This window comes from Pelodiscus sinensis, chromosome 16 (assembly GCF_052426305.1).
Source record: "Pelodiscus sinensis isolate ZL-2025 chromosome 16, ASM5242630v1, whole genome shotgun sequence".
Taxonomy (NCBI): domain Eukaryota; kingdom Metazoa; phylum Chordata; order Testudines; family Trionychidae; genus Pelodiscus; species Pelodiscus sinensis.
The window spans coordinates 38,581,540-38,606,230 of NC_143067.1; the positions used below are offsets into that span (position 1 = coordinate 38,581,540).

Here is a 24,691-nt window from a genome sequence, read left to right on the forward strand (position 1 = left end):
TCTACCCTCAGTGGCTCTGCGCATCACCCAGTCAATGACCACAAGGAAGATAACAGGTGAGATTACACAGCCCTGTCTGACCCCTGTCTTCACGTGAAGAACAGCAGAGTGACTGGTTTCATGTCACACACAACATTGATTCTCAGCATACAGGCCCTTCAGGGTATTAATGACCTTCTCAGGGAACCCATATGCTTGTAGAATCCTCCAGAGTGAGGGGTGGTGGATGCTATCCAACGACTTCTCAAAATTGATGAAGTTAACGTAGAGCGAAGAGTTCCACTCTATTGCCTGCTCCACTATGGTGCGTAGGACAAAGATCTGGTCCGTGCACAACCTTCCACTTCTGAAGCCAGCCTGTTCTTCCCTGAGGATTTTCTCAATGCCCTTTTGCATTCTCTGTAGCAGGATTCTACAGAAAATCTTTCCCGGCACAGACAGCAGATTAATGCCTCTCCAATTCCCGCAGATGGACAGATCGCCTTTTTGGGTAACTTCACAATCATACCTTTCTTCCAGGCCTCCGGTACCCTCTCTTCTTCCCAGACCCTGTTGAAGAGACCCTTCCTTGACCGGGCATGCCTCATTTTTAAGGAGGCTGGGGCAGGAAATCTATGGTATCTAAAAGCAGTGTGGTGTCATTTCTTCAAAACAACTAGAAAATTCACTTTTTTGCCAGAAAGACGCAACCCAAAATTAAATCAGATTGAAAAATCCTATCTAAAAGGTAACGTCTCATAAAACTGATCTCACCTCTCCCCCTTCCCTCCATATTTCTACCTTTGTTCTTTCTGCATTTTTTCCTGGTCTATTTCTCTTTCCTTCATTCCTGCTCTGTCAGCAATGACCGAAGCCCAGCCCCTCACCTTTGCTCTAGGGGAATGGCACCTCCTTTTGAGCTGGCACGTCTACACTTGCCAGGAGAACTAGAACGTTCTCTCTGCCCAATGAAAAAAGTGCAGGAAACGGCAGAGTGAAACTGGTGAGTTCCCGGTTGGTTTCACTACTTTGTCCTCATTATACAAATGGGGATAATACTTGATTTTTCCATTACTTTGTTCATCTTATCTCCTAAGACTGCAAGTGATTTAGTATAGGAAGTGTTTTTTACTGCTGTGCACGTACAATGAGGCATCCATCTTAAATGGGACTGTTATCCACTATGCAACACAAAACACCCCTTGAGTAGTGAATTCTTCCATGAAGACTTGAACTGAGGTGAATTATGTGTAAGTAACTTTTTAAATAAAATACCAACATGTATGTTTATAATCAAAACTAGACCACATCTCATAATATATCACTAGCTGCGGGCATCTTTGGTTTTCTCCTTTTTTCAGTTCTTATGGTGTCCCTTACTGGGTTTTCAGGTTTCCCAGAGGGGCTGAGGTCTTAACAATACTCTACATGCCTAGAGGGAAGCAGTTACAATTTTAATTAAGAAAAAAAGATAGACAGGTAGAAAACAATAGCACCGCTTGCATTCTTATAGTTATCCAGCTGACAGATTCACCCCCTCAGCATGGCATCAGTTCCTTCTGCTGCGTCTCACTATCTGAGTTTCTCAGTAGCTCAGGCCTGTTTGACTCAAACATCAGAAATAATGGTGTGTTGTGCTGGTTTCATCTAACAAATAAGTACAATGATGTGCACAGCCATTTGGTATTCTAGATTTGTTTTTAGAACTGCTCCGTGCAGAAGACAGGGCAAGAGATGGTCAAAGAAAACAAGGGAGAGAAAATATACATATATTAGCAGATAAGGCCCATCATTGATTGGGTAAAGTCATTTTGCGTACATTACATTTATAGGAAAGTTCAAGCTATTAAATATATGTAATAGAATTTTTTATTACTGTGCTTGCAAAAGGGAAGTAAAAAACAGTTTAAATTTGTAGGATTACAACCGCAAACATTCATTTTATTGAATAATTATCATGCATAGCAAATACGAATCAGAAACTCGTAACGCTTCCATTAGTCTTTCCGTGACTAATGTGAATTATTTTGTGATTTGTAACAGTACAAGTTTTCTTTGCACTAAAATGACAGTTGAATAGGCAACTCGATTTTAGTTTTGTTAGCAAATATTTTTATGATCTCTAATCGGAATAGTCATGAAGTTTTTCCAATGAAAACCAAAACATGATTATTTAAACCTTTCACCCCGCATATTCCAATGTAAGAAGTAGTGCATTCAACTAATTTAAGTAGCAGGATGGTTTATGCAAAATTTGGTATCTGTAGGTAATTGCAAAGTATGACTTAATTTTGCACAAATTGTTCAAAATATAAAATACATGGGAAAAAGAACGTAAAAGAAAACCGACAACTATTAAGCAGAGCAACTTCTTACCTTACACTACCAGAGCATTTGAAGCAATTTTCCTTAACTGACTCATTCCACTTTCACCATAACCACATGGATTTAAATTAGCAGGTTTTTCCAATGACTAGTTAAACCAAGTTCAAAACAGTGTCTCAATTTTTCATTAGCTACTGTTAAACTACATCAATGATTAGGGACCCTTCCATCAGGTGGTTTCTTGAATTCCTAACAAACAGGTGGTTTTTCTCATCTCTCACATTTCCTGCAGTGGTTCTATTGTATCTACTTGAATTAAGGCACCGCATGCTGAATTCATACTTTTAAAAAATAATAGCTGCCTCTCACTATCAGAAATCAGAACAAAACCCAGGGAACCAACTCCTTCCTCGTCCTGCTCAGGCTACTATGAAATACTAATTGCCTGCCAAGCAGAAACAAATCTAAAGCTAGAGAGATTATGTGCACCTGGAACAGCAGTACTCCATTCTCTTTGTGGACTTGTATAGAACATGCAGAGGTCTGAACAGTCTGCTAACATACAAGATATTAAGGCTACATCTCTGCTGCCCAGACACAGTTCAGAGATTGAGCATATGAAGAAAGGAACTAAACTTGAACTGTACAAAAATTTTACAATTAACTTTTCTGATTAAGAGTCAGTAGCAAGAAAGCCCAGATGTCTAGACTAATTCATCAAAGCAGACAGCTTTAAGATTTGAGTCCAGTTTTAAAAAAGGATTTGAGAAACCTAGCACAAAACAAAAAATGCAGTATAATCTTCACAAACCAAAGCCATGCAATCTAATGGTATTTTCTACATTATAGGGTTTGGCATGGAAAAGAAAGCTAGGATAAAGTTTGCAGTTGAGAAGCAACTTTTACAACAATTCAGATCCAAGTTAAACACAGACTGTTCTTTAAAACATACTAGTTAAAATGTATTTGTGTGGAACAATACTGGCATCCAGTGGCCAGTTCAATTAATCACAGAAATGTCTGACAAGTTATTTCACTATATATTTACCCAATTGCGAAACTTATTTATAGAAGAAAATAATATGGTGGCTGTCCAGAAAAATGTGTACCATTTGTAATGTACATTTATCTATAGCAAAATATGCACTTCTCTCCAAGTTCTTATAAATACAAGATGTGTTACCTGGTAAAGCAGTGATGAAGTCCCGTTGTAACATGGGCTTCAAATAAGAGTTAATATGTCCATGCTGATAGTGACACATTCGTGAAATAAGGTGTTCCACAAATTCAACCTGATCTGATTCAGACCACTGGTCAAAATATTTAATACACAAGTCTTTTTCCTTTTCGTAGTTTCCTTCTGATGGTCGTTTCCTTGAGACTATCACGGATGAAGTTCCATTACTTATCTATTTTAGAAAAGAGATAAAAGGTAATGCTTCAATATCAGTATGCATAGCCACGTAAGAGTAACTGGAACTGTAAAAAAGGAGCAAGAATGCAAGGTAGTGCATCTTAACTGAATGACATTTTCAAGTCTATAATTAAAGCAATCTTCTATGCAAAAAGATTAACTTGGACATTCTGCTTTCATAGATGGGATTAATGAAAATTTTCTCTTATGAAGTATCAATTACACCGAAAAACTAAAAATCTCTTCCCATTTATGATTCTTTAAAGACACAATGAAATGCTCATTCAACATAGGGGAAAAGTTCTCCTATTCACACCATTACTGTCTACTGGTGTATTCCTTCCACAACATCCACTGGTTTCAAAGGATGTAATTATACAACACTAAATCATAAAAAAATATGAATTGCTGATAACAAACAGAAGGATAAAATTAAAAGTTGTGCCTCCCATTTCATATTCCATCAGTGAAAACTGACAAATTTGTAAATTATAGCTCCTTGCCTAAGGATACTACTGTCACCTAAGGGTGTGGAAATGCCTAAGACCATTAAACGGGACCTAGGATTTTAAGTTTCCAGTGGGGTGCCACAATAGATTTTGTCATGGATGATACACTACAGAATAAAGATGTTACATTTTTGACTCGAGTAAAAGAAAAAGTTCAAGGCAACACTGTCTACTTGATACTTGGTTCTAAACAGTCCCAATATTTGGTAAGAATTTCTAACCATCATGATGCATACACTGCCACCTAGTGTTTGAATCACACAACAAGCATTATTATAGGATGACATCCTGGCATTAAGGCAGGAAGAATGATCACAAGAAATAGGACAGCTCCATTAGGAACTATAGTGTATCGACAACAGGCTAATCTTCATTTGTGCCCTAAAAATGTGAAACTAGAGCATCTAGATGTAAACGAGTTATGCATTAATCCACTGTGATATCTGCAGGCACTTAGATGTGAAAAGTGATCCTCCGAACATTTTAGGTATGCATGTAGAGTCTGTAAGAAAAGCAGTGAGACTTGCTAATTTCAGTTTGCTTTAAGATTCCTTACATTTCCAAAGCGTCTCCAAACTAAAGAATAAACACCCTTTAAACAAGCAGAGTGGCTGTTTTGTGCCTTTCTTTGCTGGGTGTTGCTATTGTGTAAAGCAAAATTCAACAATAAGCAAGGAAATGCTTGTTGCCCTCACTACTTTCTGGGAAGAAACAAACATGGCTAGAAACACCATAAAGAAAAGGAAAACAAAAAGAACAGAATTGAAGGTGAGCACGTAACCAAGAACCCACACATCCGAGATTTTCCTCCTCTTCCCTTTACTTTTCACAGAAAAAAGCGTAGCCATTTCTGCACATGATTTGTTACCAGGTCTGCAAGGGTAAGGTTTGAACAAATATATCTCAAGAAGCATTTATTACTGACATTCTGTATTTTATTCATCTACCTCTTTATATCTGACAATAGTTACGCACTATACCATCTTTCGGATTATTCCTCTTATACAGGGAGTAAACTTCACAGCTTTTAAATTCATTTAAATATAAAAATGTCAGCATACAAGGAGAAGTTATCCTACAATCTGCTTTTTAAAAAGGACAAGATTTTATGGACAGGCAATTTTGACAGGTTATTTTACAGAAACAAACTATAGATTTAGTGATGGCTGGAGTTTCAGGCCGAGACCATTTGATTGCCTTTACACAAGACTTCCTCCTTGTTTTAGAGTCAACTCTAGTCTATGCTGCATTCCATACAGCAGGATGAATGTCTCAGGAGAGATGAGTGATTACTATCTGGCAATAATTGATCCAATTAAATCCAAAGTAAGGAAGCAACTATGATACCATCAAGAACTGAAACCAACTTGGAATAAACACTCACCTTCCCCAAGAGACCAATATCTAGTGTGCATATTTCACCATAGTCGGTTTTCCTGCACTGGTAGGAGAGTGCTACACCTTGTTCTTTCCATTTATGGCCATTGCACTTTGCCTCTATTTTATGAATTTGTACTGTAATATATGCTTTGATGCTGCAATTGTCTCATTTCAAGGTAGAGAGAAGAAAGTTCTTAAAATCTCAAAAGAACAAGTCATGAATATATTGTCCATCAGTGTCATCTTCTACCTGAAGACCCCACTCTGAGCTAATTATACAAGGGCATTAAGTAACAAGGACATTCAATTTGCAGGAGACGGTCATTCAGAAGCTCTCTCAAAGAAACATTAAAAATAACGGCAACTATCTACCATTTACTGCCTTCCCTTGGGAGCCTCAGTCGTACCTGCCATAGGGTATTTTTCTTTGGAGATTCATCTTCATTCTGATCCTCCATTACTGATGTGTTCTGGGGAGGGGGGAGAAAAACAAATATTATATACATATTCCGTCACATGTATTTCAATTTTGTGGCAATTCCATGCCTGTGCAAACATTTTGAGACGCATATCCAGAAAAAAATAAAAACCATATTTTCCTAAAGAATATTAAATTAGGAGAGATTTCTAGTCACATAAAACCTAGATAGTATAAATATTTAGGTTTTCCATGAACTAGCATGTATTCTCGGATACAATTTACAGGGAAGATAATTCAATTTCTGATCCTTCTTCAACGTCCATCAATAGGGTCTCATCTAGCCATTTAAATGATCAGCTCAATGGGAAATAAATCTATTTATGAATGACAATTAAGCTCCCTCAGGAAATAAGCAAAATCTCTGGAGTGGTTAAACACACAGTTTCTGATGTGAAATTAAAATACATACATTAAGGCAGAAAAAAATCCAGTGCGTAGACTCTTACACATGTAATAGGATCATGTATTAGAATGAACAGCCATCAGAGATCAGCCAGCCCAATGAAACAGAGAGGACTGCTCTCTACAGAATATTTTATCATAGATCACCATTTATAGTTTTTAATATCCAAAAATATTTGGCAGCTATCATTTCCCTTTACTTCTATTTTTCTTTAAAGAAATGCTGCAACTTTTCCCCTTCCATTTTTACCAGTATACATCTCTCTCCAAACTTCTCTTCTCCCTCCACTTTCTCCTTTTTTCTTCCCTTTTATTTTTTATGGAAAACTTGCCATCTGCCTCCTCCGATGCCCATACTCTGTTCTGCCCTCTAACTCTGCTTTTCCCTCAGTTCACTCCTCTTCTCCACTACCTGTTCACATTCACTCTGTTCTGTCACTGAAACCACCAGTCATGCACTCACTCCACCAATCGCACTCTTTAATCCAGACTTAGTCATGACTCTCCCCGCCCCCCCAGCCTATGCAATCACTCATCACTGGACTCACCTTTCACACCCATTCCCTCTCTTCCCCTCCATCACTTGTACCTACAAGAAAATGGCCAACTGATAATGGATTGGTAAAGGGGCTATCAGGAAAAATGTTGTATTTTTAAATTAAAATAAGAGATGTATACAGATACGTATATTTTGATGTTATAAAACCCTTCTCCTCACTTGTTCCAGGGGAAAAGGTGGAATTAAGAGGGGTCCTATATGCACTTCCACTTGTGTATTTTATCCTGCTTCCCTGCCTTGGTTTTTGGAAGGCAGGGATGCAGGAAGTCCTCTCTCTTCAATAGAAACTGTGCACACAATTGCTTAAGGAGCCACTCCTCCTTCCAGAGTACTAGCTGTGTTCTGAACACATTTACCACCTCCTCCACGCAGTTTTTGTCATGTGATAAGTGATTCACAGAGAGCACCTTTATTTCAACACCAAAGGAGGAAGCTTACTGGAAAAATAAGGCACCAATACCCATAAAGCTACACTCACTGACCCTATCCACTCCACACTCCCCTTCTTAATTGTAGAGCTTCCTTTTTACCTATTTAAGTCCCTCCTGCCTGGTTTCCTGTTACCGAGAAATGGCATAATTAAAGAATTACATTGGGAACCAGCAAGAAGAATTTGCCTGGAAGAAAAAAAGAAAATTCATCTGCTTATGATGTAAGCAGCAGAGACATGTACTGTACAGCAAAAAGTGGAGGAGAGTCCAAACACGGGCAAAGGCAATCCTATTTATATCCATTAAACATATGAATATACTTCATGGAAGTGACATTTTTAACACAATTACACTTGACAAAGCTACACACTTGTGTCTCTTGTTTTGAAATGTATTGTTTGTTAGACCTGTATCTGGTTTTTAAATGCAGCAGCACTGTCACCAACGTTAAGACCTCTTCTTATGCATGATTCTGTTTGCTACTGCACAGCCACCCAGAAGGAGCACAAACAAATTGATAATTACTGGTATACTGTTCATCCATACCAATCAAGTGGTACTGGAAGACTAAAACAAGCTCAATGAGTTGTCAAGGATAATGACACAAAGCCAAAAACATCTCAGGAAGTGATAAATTTTCAGGAAGTACAGGTGCAATACCCAAGAACTACTAACAATGGAATAAATCAGCTGTACCTGTTTAAAGAATATTGATCATCTCCTTTTTAAATGTGAAGTATAAATTTAAAAAATACCCTTAGTTTTACATACTAACATAGAAACTCACAGGTAAAAGACCACTGGAATGAAAAGTCTGTCAAAGGCTCTTTTAATCTGCTGTCTTGGGGTTGGCATATTCTGCATGCCAGTCCCCTCAAAAAGTCCAGCTTATTTAAATAATTCTCATTTCCCCCAAATAATTCAATTCTGAGCTGCCATTCTACCTGGACTCCATGCCCGCTACTTTCCTACTTCTTGCTCCTTCCCCTCCTCAACACAAAGGGCTCAGAGGTCTTTTGTCTTCATTTCCCTCAACACTAAGAAAAATGAGCAGTGACTAAAAGGATGCTCTGCTCACTCACTCCTTGTCTTCCATAAAGAGAACCAGTCGCTCCTCAGCCCAGTCTAAGAAGCAACAAAACTATTAGACCTACAATAAATCTTCTAGATTGGATACACCCCAGTAGGGACGTGAATAGTTAGCCGGTTAACTGGTAAGCCTCCCCCTCAGCAGGTATGGCTTACTAGTTACGATTAACCAGTGGGGAGGGGGAAGACTAGAACGCCCCTTTTTCCCTCCCCCCATTTGATCAGTTAAATGGTTAAGCAAAGTTTAACTGGTTAACTAAACAGGATTTTACATCCCTACTGTCCAGAGCACAGATTGTCTTGACACCTGCATCTTGCATAGTGAGGAGCATGCTTGCAGTGCTATACTAAATTTGCAGATCATTTTCAAAGACACTGCTGCCTTCAACACACTTAGTCTGTAATATTGTCTTTAAAAAAGTCAAGTTTTGAGCCTCTCCCTGACTTGTGTTTTTACTTGGCAAACATTTAGCCTTTCCCCTCTTCGTGAGATACCACCAGTTTGTTTACTTTTCAGCCTATATACCATCAGAGAGTTTATCTAAGACAAACGAGAGTGTGTTATAGGAACGCTAACATGTTATAAAGTTTAGTGGAAGACCGGGAGAGTACAGCTGTAATTTGTGCTAGCTGATTACACTGAAATTTCTAGGATTCAACTCAATCAGCTAGCACACGTTAAAAAAAATGCCTGATCTATTAGAGGAGAGGTTTAGAATGAGCTGGGTAATATGTTCTACCATATATCCATAGATGTTGGCTACTGAAATGTGTTAACTAACTGAACCAGTAGGTAGTGATAATGATAAAACTGAGCTCCTTTGGGATATAAAGGATATTCCAGTATTACTATATGCATATTATCATCCAAGAATCTTCTAGGAAAATTATTAGAATGTGTGTGGAAAATGCAATAGGGAGTTAACGCATATACTTGCATCCTGCCTTGATCTTCCTTGACCTGCTTTGACTTCCAATTTTTCAATCTATCCCTGTAATCCCAATGGTCTTTAACCTTCGCAGAAAAACTTTGTGGAGCCTTGAGACCTCAGATGGACCCTTTAGCTCCTAATGCAAATAGCATGCATATATCTTAAGAGCATGCTTTCATTGTTTGGGTTCTGAGCTCCACATAGCTAAGCAGTAAGGATCAAACTGTATGAACGAACAAGAGAGGCAGGTGAAATGGAAGAGTTATTGAGTTGAAAAGCAGAACTGATGTATGACGGGTGTGGGAACAAGGCAGGGGAATGCTAGAAAAGAAAGGATCATTTTCTAATTAAAGCAGTTAAAATGTAACCTGAGACTGAATTCTAATCCTTTCTCTGCCACAGCACTTCGGTAAGATGCTGGAAAGCTACCAACAAATATTTCAAAGGTACTAATTTAACCTTTGTCTCTGTGCCTTGGGTCTCCATCTGTAAACAAGGATAGTAACAACTTACTTCCAAGGCAATCTTACTTCTGACATTTCCTCTTTTGAGCACTTGACTTTGCAACTTTAATATTCGCTTTTTCTAGGAAAGAACACAACAGCAAGATATATATTTTTAAAGCCAGAGATGCAGAGCCCATCACTTCAGTTATGCATACGCATAGCTTCGGTCGTTGATGCTTTAAAGATGGGAGAAACTATTCAAACGATCTCGTGTTATTTGTGTGACCCACGAACAATATGCTGGTTCATGTATTCATATAGAAGACACTAAATATCTATGCCAGATAAAAGGTTTATTTCTGCAAGATACTTTGCATTTATAAATTCCGTCACTGATTTAGTATGGTCATTTAGCTGTCAATAAAAAAAATAAAATTAAGCTTTTAGGAGGGTTTGGTGAGTAATCCTAACTATTCTAAGATCACAGACATGAGCTCCCTCAGGCAAAGGAAAATAGGCCCACAAGGCCCCAGACATTTACTTTTTGGATGACGAAGGCAACCCTACATTCTTCACAAGTCTTAATTCAAAAGTGTGTGAACAAGGGAAGGGGAAATGGCCTATTTTTATTTATTTGGTGGGTGGCTGGCTGGCTTTAATTTTGTTTTTGTGTTTTGCGTTATATAAGCCACTGCCATTGCCTGAGGGAGCTAGATTTGCATGGCACTCCCTGCTTTAATGAGTCCCATTTAGCAAAAATACTGACCAAGAGAAGAGACATTAAAAATTTTAAAAGGGAGATTTAATTATCTGTGCACAGGAGTAGAATGTGTATAATTAAACTGTGTAAGTTTAACCATTGTCAAGTCATATGGTATAACTGACAAATGCTGCTTTTTATGTCTGGACAATAAAAGCTTCTTGGCCCATAGGCAACAGATATCCCGTAACTCTATTCATGTTTAATAGCTTAATTCCTTCCTGAGGAAAAAAAATTATACCCGACTACAAGAGCTGATAACTCTGGACATGAAAAGTTTTACTTCACCACCTAATCTGAGGATTAAGATTAATCACTATCTCCATATCACCTGCAATTTAAAAAAAGTTACATTTAAATTCAAAGGGTAATTGACAATATATTTTATTATTTTGACTTGTTGTCATGTTGGTCCCAAGACATAAGAGACACAATATGGGTGAGGATATATCTTTTATTGGACCAACTCCTGTTTGTGAAAGGAACAAGGTTTTAAGTATTTAGTATATTCTTCATGTACAATTTAGTACAGGTTGAACCTCTCTAATCTGGCACCCTTGGGACCTGACCGGTGCCAAACCAAAGAATTTGCCAGACCATGGGAGGTCAATATTGTCTAGCAGTATTACCAATACCTCTACTGCTTACAGGGCTCGTAGGAGACATTAACTGGTCAGCTAGAGCTGAATAACAGTACAGCACACAGAGCCAGAACTGGTGCCTGTAAACTGACTCTATGGGACCACAAGAAACTTGGGCACACCCATGATAAAGTAGACATCCAGCTAACTAAAATCATGCCGGACCACAGAAGTTGCCAGACCAGAGTGTGCCAGACTAGAGAGGTTCAACCTGAACATCTCTTGCTTTTGTAACTTATTTCCCTTCTGGCTTCTTTTCATTCTCTCCCTTTCTATATCAGATTAAGGTTCCTTGGGCCTACCATACAAATAATATGTAAAAAAGATACTGCTCTATTACTTCCCCTATATTGTGCATCAAAATCACAATTCTAACAAGGAAGAAGCCAACCTTTCCTATAGAAACATAACTGAGCTACTGGACAAAAGGCGGCTCATGGAACTCCTTCCTATTGGTTCCTGGACCTTACTTAGTAAGGACTCCACCCTTTTTATAAAACTGCATTTAGGTGTCTGAAATTAAAAGCTCCCCTCCAGCCTATTCCCCTCCGACTGCTGGAAGGGAGAACATTCTGTTCCCAACCCAATTGCAGCCCAGAGAATCCGACCAAAGCGAAAGGAAGCTGCTTCAGTACTTTCCCCCCCAACCTCCATTTTTGGGTATTCCTCCCCAGCAGAAATTCCCATTGTTACCATCTGTGGCACTTATTTTTCCTAAGCAGCAGCAGAGTGAAATTGACTAGAATCTCATCTGTTTCACTGTTTCTCAGCTTCTGAACAGCAGCAGAGTGAGCAGTTTTTATTTGCTACCAGGCAACTAATGAAAGAGCTACACTAACTCAACCTGAATCAGAATCCAGCCATAACAACAAACCAGTAAGTGGGAAACTCTTGACTTCCCTGAGTAGTATATCATTCTAATTACCAGGGCTTGACAAATAATGCAATCCACTCGCCCGTGGCGAGTAGACTGCAACCAGGAAGAGCCGGGTTTGGGCGATCTGCGCACGCGCAGAACGATCTGTGCATGTGTGATCGCTGGACAGCGTGGCTGGCGAGCAGGGCTTGCCACGGTTCGGCGAGCCCTGCTAATTACAATTAGATTTAAAGAGACGACTTTGTAACAGCTCTCTCCAGACCAAATCAGAAAAGCGATCCTACAGAAAACTAGTTAACTCCCCAGCACATAGCCTCTATGCAATGAAAATTATACTGAAAAAATATGTCAACGCCCTTCCATGGCTTTTGGTTGTAATGTATTAGGGAAAAAAAGAACGGTGGGTGGATTCAAGCAACCATGAAAATTAACAAAGTGTTTCAAAAGCAGCAGTCAGAATTTTCCAACTTGATAATTTGCTAAGCAGAGTTCAGGAATGACATCCTGATAAGAACAGACATTTTGTGAGTGTGAATGGGAGACAGTCTTACAACTATGAAGGTGTCTATAAAGGTTTGACAAAAGCCCTGGATGGGTTGATTTAGTTGGGATTGGTCCTGCCTTGGGCAGCGGGCTGGACTTGATGACCTCCTGAGGTCTCTTCCAGCTCTGAGAGTCTATGATTCTATAAGACATTAGTAAGAAACGGTCTGCATTATAAAAAAAACTTGAAGAACCACAAGTTTTAGACTATATAAGGAGATGCTAACTCCTCACTTTTCTTACAACAAATACTGTTTAGAGTAAATGCCTGCAGGAAAGTCCACAGATGCCACCCTGCAGAGAAATGCTACTATTGCAGTAACTCCAGGTACCTACAGGCATCAATGGAGATCTGCCAGTATTTGGTTGTATCAATCAATGAAGAGATTCACTCGCTCTCGTCAGAAAGAATTTTGTTCGTGCATTTGCTAGCAAGCTACAGCGGAAGGAAGTGGGCAGAGATTCCACCCTGGTTATAGGTAGAGATTGGATCATTCCTTTTCTGTTCCCATTAGCAATAATCAATAATGAAATCAGAAGACTATCTTCACTACCAAAAAAGGCATTTAACCACCAATACACATTAGCTAACTTGCTGTAAAATCTAGAGGCGACAAGGTGCAAGCAGTTTTTATAGCAACGTAGCCAAGTCAAATTTGAGGGGGGCGGGGGGTTGACCTCTCCTAGGCCATGCTGACCCAATAAGGCAGCTCTTATGTGCAGCCTCACTGTGGGTCTCTCTCTCCCAAGGCAGCTGGCGTTGAGGGGAAAGGATAAAAATGACTGCAGGGTGACTTCCAACATCCACGCAGCCAGTTGCCTTTGCTCCCCACTGCCACACTGGAGCTTCCACATTTATTTATTGACAGACAACATTTGCAAAATTATAGAACAGTGTGTTCACATTTTGATTTTTGGTGCAGAAATTTTAATGTTTTGAAACAGTATTTCCTCAGGAGCGAACGTGTAACATCCTATAGCATTGGTTGGCAGACGTCTGTTTCGGTATAGTTGTCAGATCCTTAACTTACAGCAACAATACAATCTGTCCCAAAGGAGGGCCAAGCAAAAATGTTAAGACTTCAGACTGGCACTTTGCAAAGCAGAAGGCATGTGAAACTATAGGGCTCTTCCATGTAGCACACAAGGGCATAGCAAGAGCCAAGGGCTGGAAGTGAAAGCTAGACAAACAAAATGAAAACAAGGCATCGTTTTTTATCTTATGTTTTTAACAGCCAGTGAGAAAGTCCACCAAGGGATTCACTGCCACATGACATTTTATATTAGGAGCTGGGGGCCTATCCAAAGGCAATAGTCTAATTCAGTGGTTGGTTTTCAAACCTCAGCCATTTGCAGCCTCCTAATTTTTTTCAAATGAAGGTGCAGATCCCTTTGGAAACCTAAGTCATAGCCCACAGCAACCTTAGGGCCCACACACCACCGGTTGAAAACCAGTGCTCTAATTCAGCCAGAATTGTGGGCTCAGTGCGCGTGAGTTGTTAGGTAATGATTTTACATTCTGTGTGATACAGGTCAGACTTAAGGAATGTAATAGTCCCTTCTGGGCTTAACTATCAATGCTAATGAACTTATTTTAAAAAACACACTCGTTGACATTTTCAGAAATGACTAGTGATTTGGGGTGACAAATCTGAGATATCTAAACAGGGCCTCATTTCCAGAAAGTTCTGCTGAAAATTCAGCCATCAGAAACTAGACCTTTTTAGGGAACATCAAGGCGGGCACATGGTCTCAAAATCAGCATGCACTTCAAAATAGTGGCCATTGTGTTTCTCCACTAAAAAAGTTTGTCTGAACTGAGCTCATCTGAGTCTGATACCTTCAAGCATCTCTCTTCATGCTACCATACCCAGAGAGTCAAAGGGATGCAGACAGATATCTTACATTTTTAAACAAGTTATCGGTTTCATTTCACTGTGATGTAATATTTGGTAATTAGCACTGTATGTGTTTTAACTTTGTTTCTAGAATACCAGCACTTGCCATATGTCACTAAATTTAATACGCATATTTTCTGTCAATATATTAATTTGACTGCAGATTAGATTCAATATGTAATAAGTTTGATGCTTCACTGTCTATTTGAGAAGTCCTATACACAGGACACTGCATTTTTCCCCTTGTTAGAAGAATTGCTGCTGCCAGCAATAGACTCAAACATGCCAAATATAATGTATTAAAAACCATTTACAATATACTTTATCTTTTCTTGCCACATGTAAGCTTCAGTTACTGTACTAAAGAACAGAAAAATCCAGTGTTTTAAAAATCTGAGTTGAAAGTTTTCAAATTTTGCCCCCAGTTTCAGATATACTGAGCAACTAATTACTGCAGAAATGTTTGGTGGTAAAAGACACAATTGTATTTATTTTATTTTTAAAGATGCATCCATCGGCTGAACCTCTACTGCTACATTCACTTTATCTAAGAAATTCTCGGTAAAAGTATTCATTATATTTCCAGATCGAAAACTCTCTCACAAAAGATCACAGTTACCACACTCTGTATTACATTTACTGTGGGTTTAAATGGAACCCCTAGATTTTGGAGTATGATGAATTCTAAAAGCTAAAGAGCATACTAACACACAGTAACATTTTTAATGATAAAATGAACTTTACTAATTATGGAACTTCAGAAATGGGGAGCATGTCAAAATACAGACCCTTAGTCTAGACTAGGAACAGAATGGGTAAATGGCTTTAAATAGGGGCACAGTCAACTTGAAATAAATTTATTTATGTCTACTATTGCTACAAATATTAAGATGGATAGAGCCCTGTGCGGATACAAAAATCTGCAAAAATGAGCCATGGATACCTGCAGATATAAATCAGATATCTGTGGATTACAATTTTATGATTACTTTTAATAGATGCGATTTTTTAACACCACTTTTTACAGCACTTTATACTGTCAGTTGCATTCTTTCCCCTATAAATTCAGTTAGTTTTTAGCTTGCCTGTATTTTTCACTCAGTAACAACAACGAGAGAGGATTTCAGAAGATGGAGAAACAGATGTATTAAAATCACAGGAAGCCAGAGGTGGTTCCAAAAGCAGGGATAGTTACTGAAAGTACTTTACTTTTTTAAAAAATCTGAATTCAAGTTGATAGTGTCCCTTTAAATATATTAAAAATGGTCTCCTGATTACTTCCCACGAGGGATCCATCTGAATATAATCTGTGGCACCAAGCCTGAAACATTCAATGCATCACAGTATTTGAGATATACAAGAATTGTGGCTTAGCACACATGATATTCAAGGTGACGGGAGTAGAAAGATCAGGGCTCAAACTGCTGGTTCCTATCACATGAATATGGTGTTATCTTGCACAAGGACAGTCAGTACTGTACTATATAACCGTAGCAGCTGGTGAGTCATCCCTGCACCATTCTGATTACTGAACCATTGAGGCCTGCACACTACATACTCTCTGGTATACTGCCTACATCTGACCACAAATTTACCTTTTAAAATGTATTTTTCCATCCTGGCCTCTCAAAACAAAAGCATTAGTCTCATGGAGAATCACCTTATTCCCAAAGGGGAAATTATTTTAAAATCTACCAGATAGCTACAGTCCATTTTTTAAGCTTAGTGCAAACATTTTTCATAGTGCCTGATCTCCAGCTCTAACTGAAGGTTAAAAAGAGCTGAATCCACACAGAAAACTCTTAAAATACTAACAGTGTCAAGCTGTAAATGGCCAGTCTCTGAAACTCTCCGACAATACTGTATCAGAATCTCAGTAGGTCACATTTGCTCTGCATCAGCAGCTACCACTGCAGTTTCTCTCCAGTACAACTCTAAGCAATGATTTACTGTTATCACATTCAGAGACTCTCCCTTTGTTTTTGTGAATAAAGCCTGTCACATACAGAAGATGCACACTTCCAAAGAACGATAAACATTATTTCCTAATCAGCTACCCAAACAAGACATTTAACCAGAACCTCACCCTGTGAACATTTTAGTACTATTGTCTAATGACAGATAATCAAGCTCCCTCTGGAATCCAATTCCTTATGTCTAGATATATGGACACCACAAAACCACGTAGAAAGGGCTCTGTAAAATGATGTGCAATATACTAATAATTCCCCACTGCTGTCTGGAATGGAAAATGTATCATATTTCACTTAAAATAAAATGTTTTAAAACAGAGCATTAGCTTCAGAATTGAGAATAAATATCCAGGATACTGAGTTTAATGGACTATTTAGTCATCGATTTTTCTGCCTTCGCACACCACATAGGTACAACTTCAGGATAGAACTTCACAATTTACAAAAAAACAAAGTTATTTCAAGATTTAGTTCTCTGAATTATTTTTATTGGATTCAAAATGCTATTCCCAGTCCCCCCATGTGAAAAGAATCCGATAACCTGGCTTCCTGTGGTTCACTTAATTAATTTTTCCATCCAATTTCCAATAAGCTTTGGAAACAGAAAATACAGGCCTTCTAAGTATTAAGCAAAGTATTACAGTAGATTGCCATTTATGTCTCCTTCCTATAAGCACACTTTTCTTCCTCCTAGTTTCAGACCCATTTATATACATCTATTTAAAATACTAATTTGAAATTAAAGGCATTCTGTGTGATGAGAGTAAAATGATTCTTTCAAAAAAGATGTAAAAATTAAATGGACTTTTTTAAAAATAGCATTTTATAATAAATGCTTTCTGACTAGCAAAAGAAAGTCTGCTAAGGTTTTTCAGAACCCTTTTAATTTCCCTATGAACAAATCAAGAGCAGAGTAGACATATTATTGCGCTTTTCAAAATATCTCTTTATTAGATATAAAATGGAGGAATATTTTCTATATTCTATCAGAACTACCATATTAAGACATATCTAAATTCAAGGAGACAGAAAAAGACAGGCAGCCCTGCCTATGAAATATGTAAACGTGTTGAAGCAAAGTGCAGTTAAAACACTCCTAATACGCTCTTGAAGGCACAGAGGCACATAACTCCTTTAATTTAGAAAATACATTACTCTGGATGGAGGTAAATATATTTGAAATCTACGAGGCCTTAGCTGAAGATGTAAGCATTGTTTCAAAGCTCCTTGTGAGAGACGGGCAGAATCCAGAGTTCAGTGTGAAAAGAAGTTTAGCTGACCTCATTTTAAACCCCATTTGTCCACAAAACCACCAGTCTGACAACTGGCCGACAATAATCAAGAATGGCCCACAACAGAGCGCAGGAATGCTCAGAAATGCTGTGCAACGAAGACTGAACAGTGGTTGCCTGTATTAAGTTAGAGCTATGCATGTCCCAATTATATATGCACCAAATTCACCTAACTTCAAAAAAATTGTACCAGATCACTAAACAGCTCCTTCTTCCCAATTTATGAGTCTCCTAATCTCTGTATACTATTAAAATATTTGACCAATGCTTTTTTAATCATATTCCTCCATTTTATGCAATTTACTACAAGCTAAAATCTCTGAAGCCGTTTTAGTATTATGTCCATCACCAAAATGGTGCTGTAGGGAAGGAAAATACAAATCAAAGAGGAGTACTAAGCAAATGAACTGACAAATACACACACTGCATTCTGAAAAAAAAGAGCTGAACAAAAGATAATTTAAGTGATTCACAGTCACATCAAAACTACCGCTTGTCTGCAGTGCCAAAATTTCATGCAGTATTTAATGCGCATGGACTGAAACATCAAAGAAGCTAGAGTTTTAACCATATATTCAAGACGGTTTTCTTTACAGACACCACACATTGTTCTTCCCAGCTTTCCGACTCAGATATTTGCACTCCTTTCCTCCACAATCCCTTTCACTCTCCCTATGAAGCAAACCCTCCCCCTTTTTTTAAAATATATTTTCCTTGTTTTTTCCCCTCCTCCCAGTGATTGGCAGTTTTAATTGTTAATGTAAAGAAGACTAAATCTATAATTACTTCAACTATTAGGGTGCACTGTGGAAACTGGGGAAATCAATACAATTAACCAAATTCCAGAATGCAAATCTTCTTTGGTAGCTCTCATTTTAATTTGTTCATTTTAAAATTTTCTTTTGTAAGCACAAACAAGGGTGGGCATGGAAGTCTATATAAAGATGCAACAGTTTCAATAGTGAAATATGAATAACAATAAAAAAAGACTAAAAACAGTTGGCTGTTCCAAAAACAGGGCTCTCTCTCCTATACAGCCCATTTTTTTCTAAAGACCCAACTTCGCTTCCAGTAAGGTTCTTCCAATTCTTGCAGTCAGGTTACTGAAAATATTCTTTTACTGATTTACACTACAGGCAGTCCCCGGGTTACGTACAAGATAGGGACTGTAGGTTTGTTCTTAAGTTGAATCTGTATGTAAGTCGGAACTGGCGTCCAGATTCAGCTGCTGCTGAAACTGATCAGTTTCAACAGCGGCTGAATCTGGACGCCAGTTCTGACTTACATACAGATTCAACTTAAGAACCCCAGGCATCCCCAAGTCAGCTGCTGCTGAAACTGATCAGCGGCTGATTCCAGGAAGCCCGGGGCAGGGGCTTGCAGACCAGGGGAACGGGGGGGGGGGGGGGGGGGCAAAGCAGAGCCAAGCAGAGCCAAGCCGCGGAGCGCGCGATCAGCTGACAGCCCAGGCGCTCTGGGCTGTCAGCTGGCCGGGCGCTCCGCGGCTTGGCTCTGCTTTGCCCCCCCCCCCCCCCCTCGGGTCTGCAGACCAGGGGGACGGGGGGAGCAAAGCAGAGCCAAGCCTCGGAGCGCGTGGGCAGCGGACAGCCCTGTCCGCTGCCCACGTGTTCCGCCGCTTTGCTTCCTCTCCCTGGTCTGCTGGAGACCAGGGAGAGGAACCCCGTTCGTAACTGCGGATCCAACGTAAGTCGGATCCGCGTAACTCGGGGACTGCCTGTATTATAGATTTGACAGTTCACTCACAGAGTTATATCAGTCCATGAGATTCCTCCTAATCACAGCCTCCTGGTCAGTCACCAAAGTAAATGTACTTCTGTACTCATGGTAGTTGGACATTCAAAAACAATGAGAATTCCTAAAGAACTTTAAAAGCCACAATTAAGGAGTGGCAGGTGCTAACGGGTCCTGATTCTTCATACTGCTTTTTTCAATCTTGCTTGGGTTCAGCTTTCACTGGCTTTTCTTCCTGCAAGGTTTTGCGTGGCATTAATGCTGAATGATGGGACTCTCTAGATTTAATAGGAACTAGATGAAGGGGTCTAGTCAGTCCACCAATTTTCCACATCAGCTTCAAAAAAAATGTTGAATAATACGGGAAAGAGTAAGAACTGTGGGACTCTGGAGATGAAGGCTCTGGAGATACAGGAACAGTTAGACAATCTCTGCATTCAGTCTGAGTCATGTTAAGGGGCTTGTATTCATCACAGAGTTTTTTGGAGATCAATGCAATCAAATGCCACAGAGGTCCAAAAAGATGAAAAGGGAAGAAGTTACCTTATCTATGAACAGAACATGATTTAGATGAGTAACTGCTGTCTGTGCCAGGCCCTGAGCTGGAGCCTGACAGAGATCCAAAATAGCAGCTGCACTAGTAGTTTGAAATCCAGCATTTTTGCCAGCTTCTTTATCAGCAAACTTAGAAAAGGAAGGAAAGTGACTGCAGGGTGGTCTGCAAAAGTCTCTTGTGTTGAATGACTGAACTGCACATTTAAGAGTGAAAGGCAGTTCCTAGGATGTATTGACTACCTGTTAGGAGTTCCAGGTGCAGTGAAACATTTGTCATCTGGCACTCCGTTAACCAGAAAACTTTGTTAACCAGCATTGCCCCCAGCCACAATACTGTCACATCTTCAGGCCCACAGGCCTGGCTTGGTTTACCATGATTGGCTTAACAATTTTTTATTTAAGAAGTACTAATCATCTGTGACTCAAAACAGACATGTGAGACCAACTGTCTGACACTACAAAACTACCAATATTAAAAATTTGAGTTTTACTATTATTGTCCATTGGTTTTTCCTAGGTTGATGGGACCCTCAGATAACTGAAATTTTTAGACAAAGCCCTAAGCGTGCCGGATAACACAGGTTTTACTATATTTATTGTCTATACTCATACCATCCAGGGCTAACAAAGCCAGAAGTCACAGGTGGTTGTCCCAATTGTGTCACTGAAGTTTTCAACGGTTATATGGTTACCATTTTAAACTACTTTTAACATCCCTAATCTATGCATTAACCTCCAACTACCATGTCACAAACCTACAATTAAAAATTCCATTGCAATGTCAAAAGCAAGGAAGATCAGATCCATTTCTTTAAACTTTATGTATTATTTGTCATTAATAAAACTGTGTTCAATATCCCAGCCCAAGAGCAACACAATCTTTCCCTCAACATAGACATATTTCCAACTGACACGTCACAAATTATCTCCGTTTTTCCAAACAAAAATATATTGATTTTAAAGAGTAGAATTTTTTCCCTATTAACTAAATTTTTACTCAGTTTCCTCTCTACAAGTAGCTGACTAGATAAGGAATTCTTTAAAAAGCACTCCTGGGCAGACAAGTTCTTCTATTATTTTTATTAGTAGGTCTCTCTCTATTAACATACATTTCCAAACGTGTAAAATTACAGCTAGAAAAACATTTCATTACAAATCACAAGGAAAAAACCATGAATTTCTACAAAGTGTTTCTGTGATGACTATTACGACAGCCTACCACAACGGAATTCCTTGTTTTTGAAGTTACTCAAGAAACGATATACATGTGAAACAATTATTTTCTCTCCTCCCCAATATCTACTGAAAATTAAAACTGTCTTTCTTCAACACAAGCAAGCACACAAGTCCTAAAAAGGGATTTTATTAACAGTGTACATCAATACCCAGCATTTTCTCTTTCAGGGAGGCATGTCTCCTGTCCTGCTCCATAAAAATATCAAGCTCCCCAGTCCTATAAGCTGCTATCAGAGTGACTGGACAAGTCATGACCACTAGCACTGGGATACAGCTACTCTTTCAAAAATTGTAACCCTGTCTATGGGCTAAGCTAGCACACTCTTGGATAATAATGGAAGGAATGTCTATAAAGGCTACTAACAGAAGTTGGCCCAATAGAAAGTCACTAAAAACAGGAGGAGATGCAGCTCTCAGCCTTCGTTTGCACATGTGCTTACATTATGATGGAATGATCACGTCTGTCCAGACTTCCAGATGGATGACTGAAAGGGCATGAATTGACTTTTATTAGAAAGCAATTACTTTCCGAAGTGTGGATCATGTTCGCATTTACACACTTCGCTTTTCCTCAACCAGTGGAGGTTTAACAACCAATCCTCTCATGAAATGCCACTACAGCAATGAAGACACTTATGATACAAGTTTTGGCATAAAGAATTAGTCCAAAAGGTAACGCCCCAGCCCTAAAATGCATTTTACTGAAGGCATATGGCGGAAATCCATAGAAGCTAAGATACTATAGACCAGATGTGGCCAACCTGAGCCTGAGAAGGAGCCAGTTTACCAATGTACATTGCCAAAGAGCTACAGTAATTTGTCAGCAGTCTCCATTGGGTGCCTCCTCTCCTTTCTCCAGTATCTTTTGCCCACCAGCAGCTCCACCAATCAGTGCCTCCTCTTCCTTCCCCACTGCAATCAGCTGTTTCATGGAACTCAGGAGGCTCAGAGGGGCAAGGGCGCAATACACTTGGAGGTGGTGGTGGAGCCAGGAGTTGAGCACTGGAAAGTTGGCACCTGTAACTGCAGCCCTGGAGTCAGTGCCTGAGCAAGGAGCCGCATATTAACTTCAGAAGAGCCACGGGTGTCAGGATAGCCTGAAGCATTTCTCTCTTGCTTTTCACCAGTTTGGGTCATGCTTATTTAAGGTACTGAACTACTCTACTGATCACTAGGGTACTAAAACAGGATGCGAGGGAGATCACAGCCTAGCCCATGCCGAGAAAACTCATCTACGTTTGCGAAGGAAACTGATGCACATCTAATCACCTCTGTGGGTTTTTATTTTTTTAGGGTGGAGACAGGAACCAATTTGTGCTAAGGATCTTGACCACTTTTATTCAAACTTTCTCGATTGCTTTAACTCACTTGCCTCATGTGGCAAGAAGCCACCATTTTACCATGCAGAACAAGCTATCAGACACTTTTAGTAAAGATTCTGGGAGTCAAACTATTTAGTCAGGAAAGTGCTTTGTCCAGAAAATTTACATCTAGAGCCATGTGCTTTGGCTCCAGTATCATCGGCCTCTGCGATGCTTTCCCATACTTGGCTGATGGGTTTCCACAAAAATCTGGAACATTCTATGAGGCTGAGAGAGATCTCTGAATTTACTGAAGAATTCCACCATCAGTTTGTCAAGCAGTACCCCCAAAGACTTTTTCACTTTACTACACTTGACAGAGCTAAGAGTTAAGCCTCCTGAGCTGGTTATTTTTATCGTCTATTTGGCTAGGCACATTGAAAATGGCTGGTGCAGAAGGGAGAAGTTGAGTGAAGTTTCTCAGTACGCAAAGAAACAGTCTTGCCCTTGGTACACAACACACAAAGCAGCCCCACGTGCAAATAGATGACAAAACAGCTAATAAATGAATTTAGTAAAGTTTTTAAACAACTCAAAGGTAGCAAAGAGGTCTCTCTCTGCACGCATACCTGCAAAGGCAGAGCAAACTGGAAAGCAGTTTAGAGGGAGACACTGCAGTCCTTGACAGGACTCTTCTACTTTGCAAACCACAAGCAGGTTGAAGAGCCACTGAAAAATCCTTAGATCTGCCTGTGCAAGTATTACTCTGTGTCAAGTTACAACCACTTACATCAGGTGCAATAGGGAGACTAGGATCAGAAATTTACAAATTAGCAGAGTCTGCCAGGAAGCCAAAAGCCCCACCTCCTAAAAAAGGCCATTGCAATTATCCCCACTTGAAAGATAAAGACTTCACTACAAGTGAAGGTTACAGGTCATCTGGAAATGCTCATATTTATATATGAATAACCTAATGAATAATCTCAGTGTGCAGTCTCTACCAACTGCACCTGTGTGCCACAGACTGTAATGAATATAAACTGTTCCACTTAATACAAGTTAGGAAGAATTTTCAGCTGCCTAAGTTACAGGTAAAGTCCCCCACAAACAGTCAAAATTTGACCACTGTCTTAGTAAAAATTTTTGTAAACGTAAAATGCATCGGGAAAAACACTCAGATAAGATTTATACAAATGTTAACGCAAAAGGCTTCCTAGTTATAAGATAAGAATCACAGATTGACACCTGTGCTCTTTTGGTCAGGAAGATGAAGAGGATGCTTTAGTTGATACAAGGATGGTAGGGCAGGAGAACACACTCGCTACATGTTGAAACAAGGAGAGCAAATAAACAGTCTCCTCTACTTAACAATAAAACATTTATTTCAAATCTTAAGCAAATAGAATCACACATTTCAAGGAACAATTAAGGAAGTGCTTTCACAAAGTTTATTATGATCTACTGTCTGAAACGAAGGGCAAAGGAAGAGTATAAGCCTTAGTCTTACATTATACATTTGTTTATTAAATAAGTATCAACACACAGTAAGAGTAAGCTCAATACAATTCCAGTACACATCAGGAAGCACTTCCTCTACCTCCCTCCCAAGAGGTTGCAAAAGTAACAGAAAATTGCGAAGACTACAATTAGACTATTGCAACATTTTAATAAATAAAAAGCTGCTGTCAGAAGATGCAAAATTGCAACATGTTTTATTACAGAAACCCTAATTCCAGAATAATTGGATGTTTAGTCACTTGTATCTTCTCCAAATCCATATATACAAAATCACTAAAAGTGAATTATCCAACTCCAAGAAAACTAAGTCAGCATAAAGCCTGTGGTAGCTCATTAAATCTTATGCGCAAAGTTAGTTTGAACTGACATTTGCAAACATACTCATGAATTGGAAACTG

The 24,691-nt window shown here is 39.2% G+C and overlaps 1 protein-coding gene across 4 annotated transcripts in view; it reads right to left on the bottom strand.

Annotated features, from left to right (window-relative positions):
* FBXW11 (F-box and WD repeat domain containing 11) overlaps positions 1–24,691 on the bottom strand; it is a 100,459-nt gene that overhangs the window by 45,342 nt on the left and 30,426 nt on the right. For all 4 annotated transcript variants that reach the window (XM_075900140.2, XM_075900143.2, XM_075900142.2 and 1 more), the window contains 2 exons: positions 6,015–6,077; positions 3,488–3,713 (listed from right to left, as the gene is read on the bottom strand). In XM_075900140.2, coding sequence (XP_075756255.1) covers positions 3,488–3,713; positions 6,015–6,077 — 289 coding nt within the window. The remainder of the gene's footprint in view (positions 1–3,487; positions 3,714–6,014; positions 6,078–24,691) is intronic.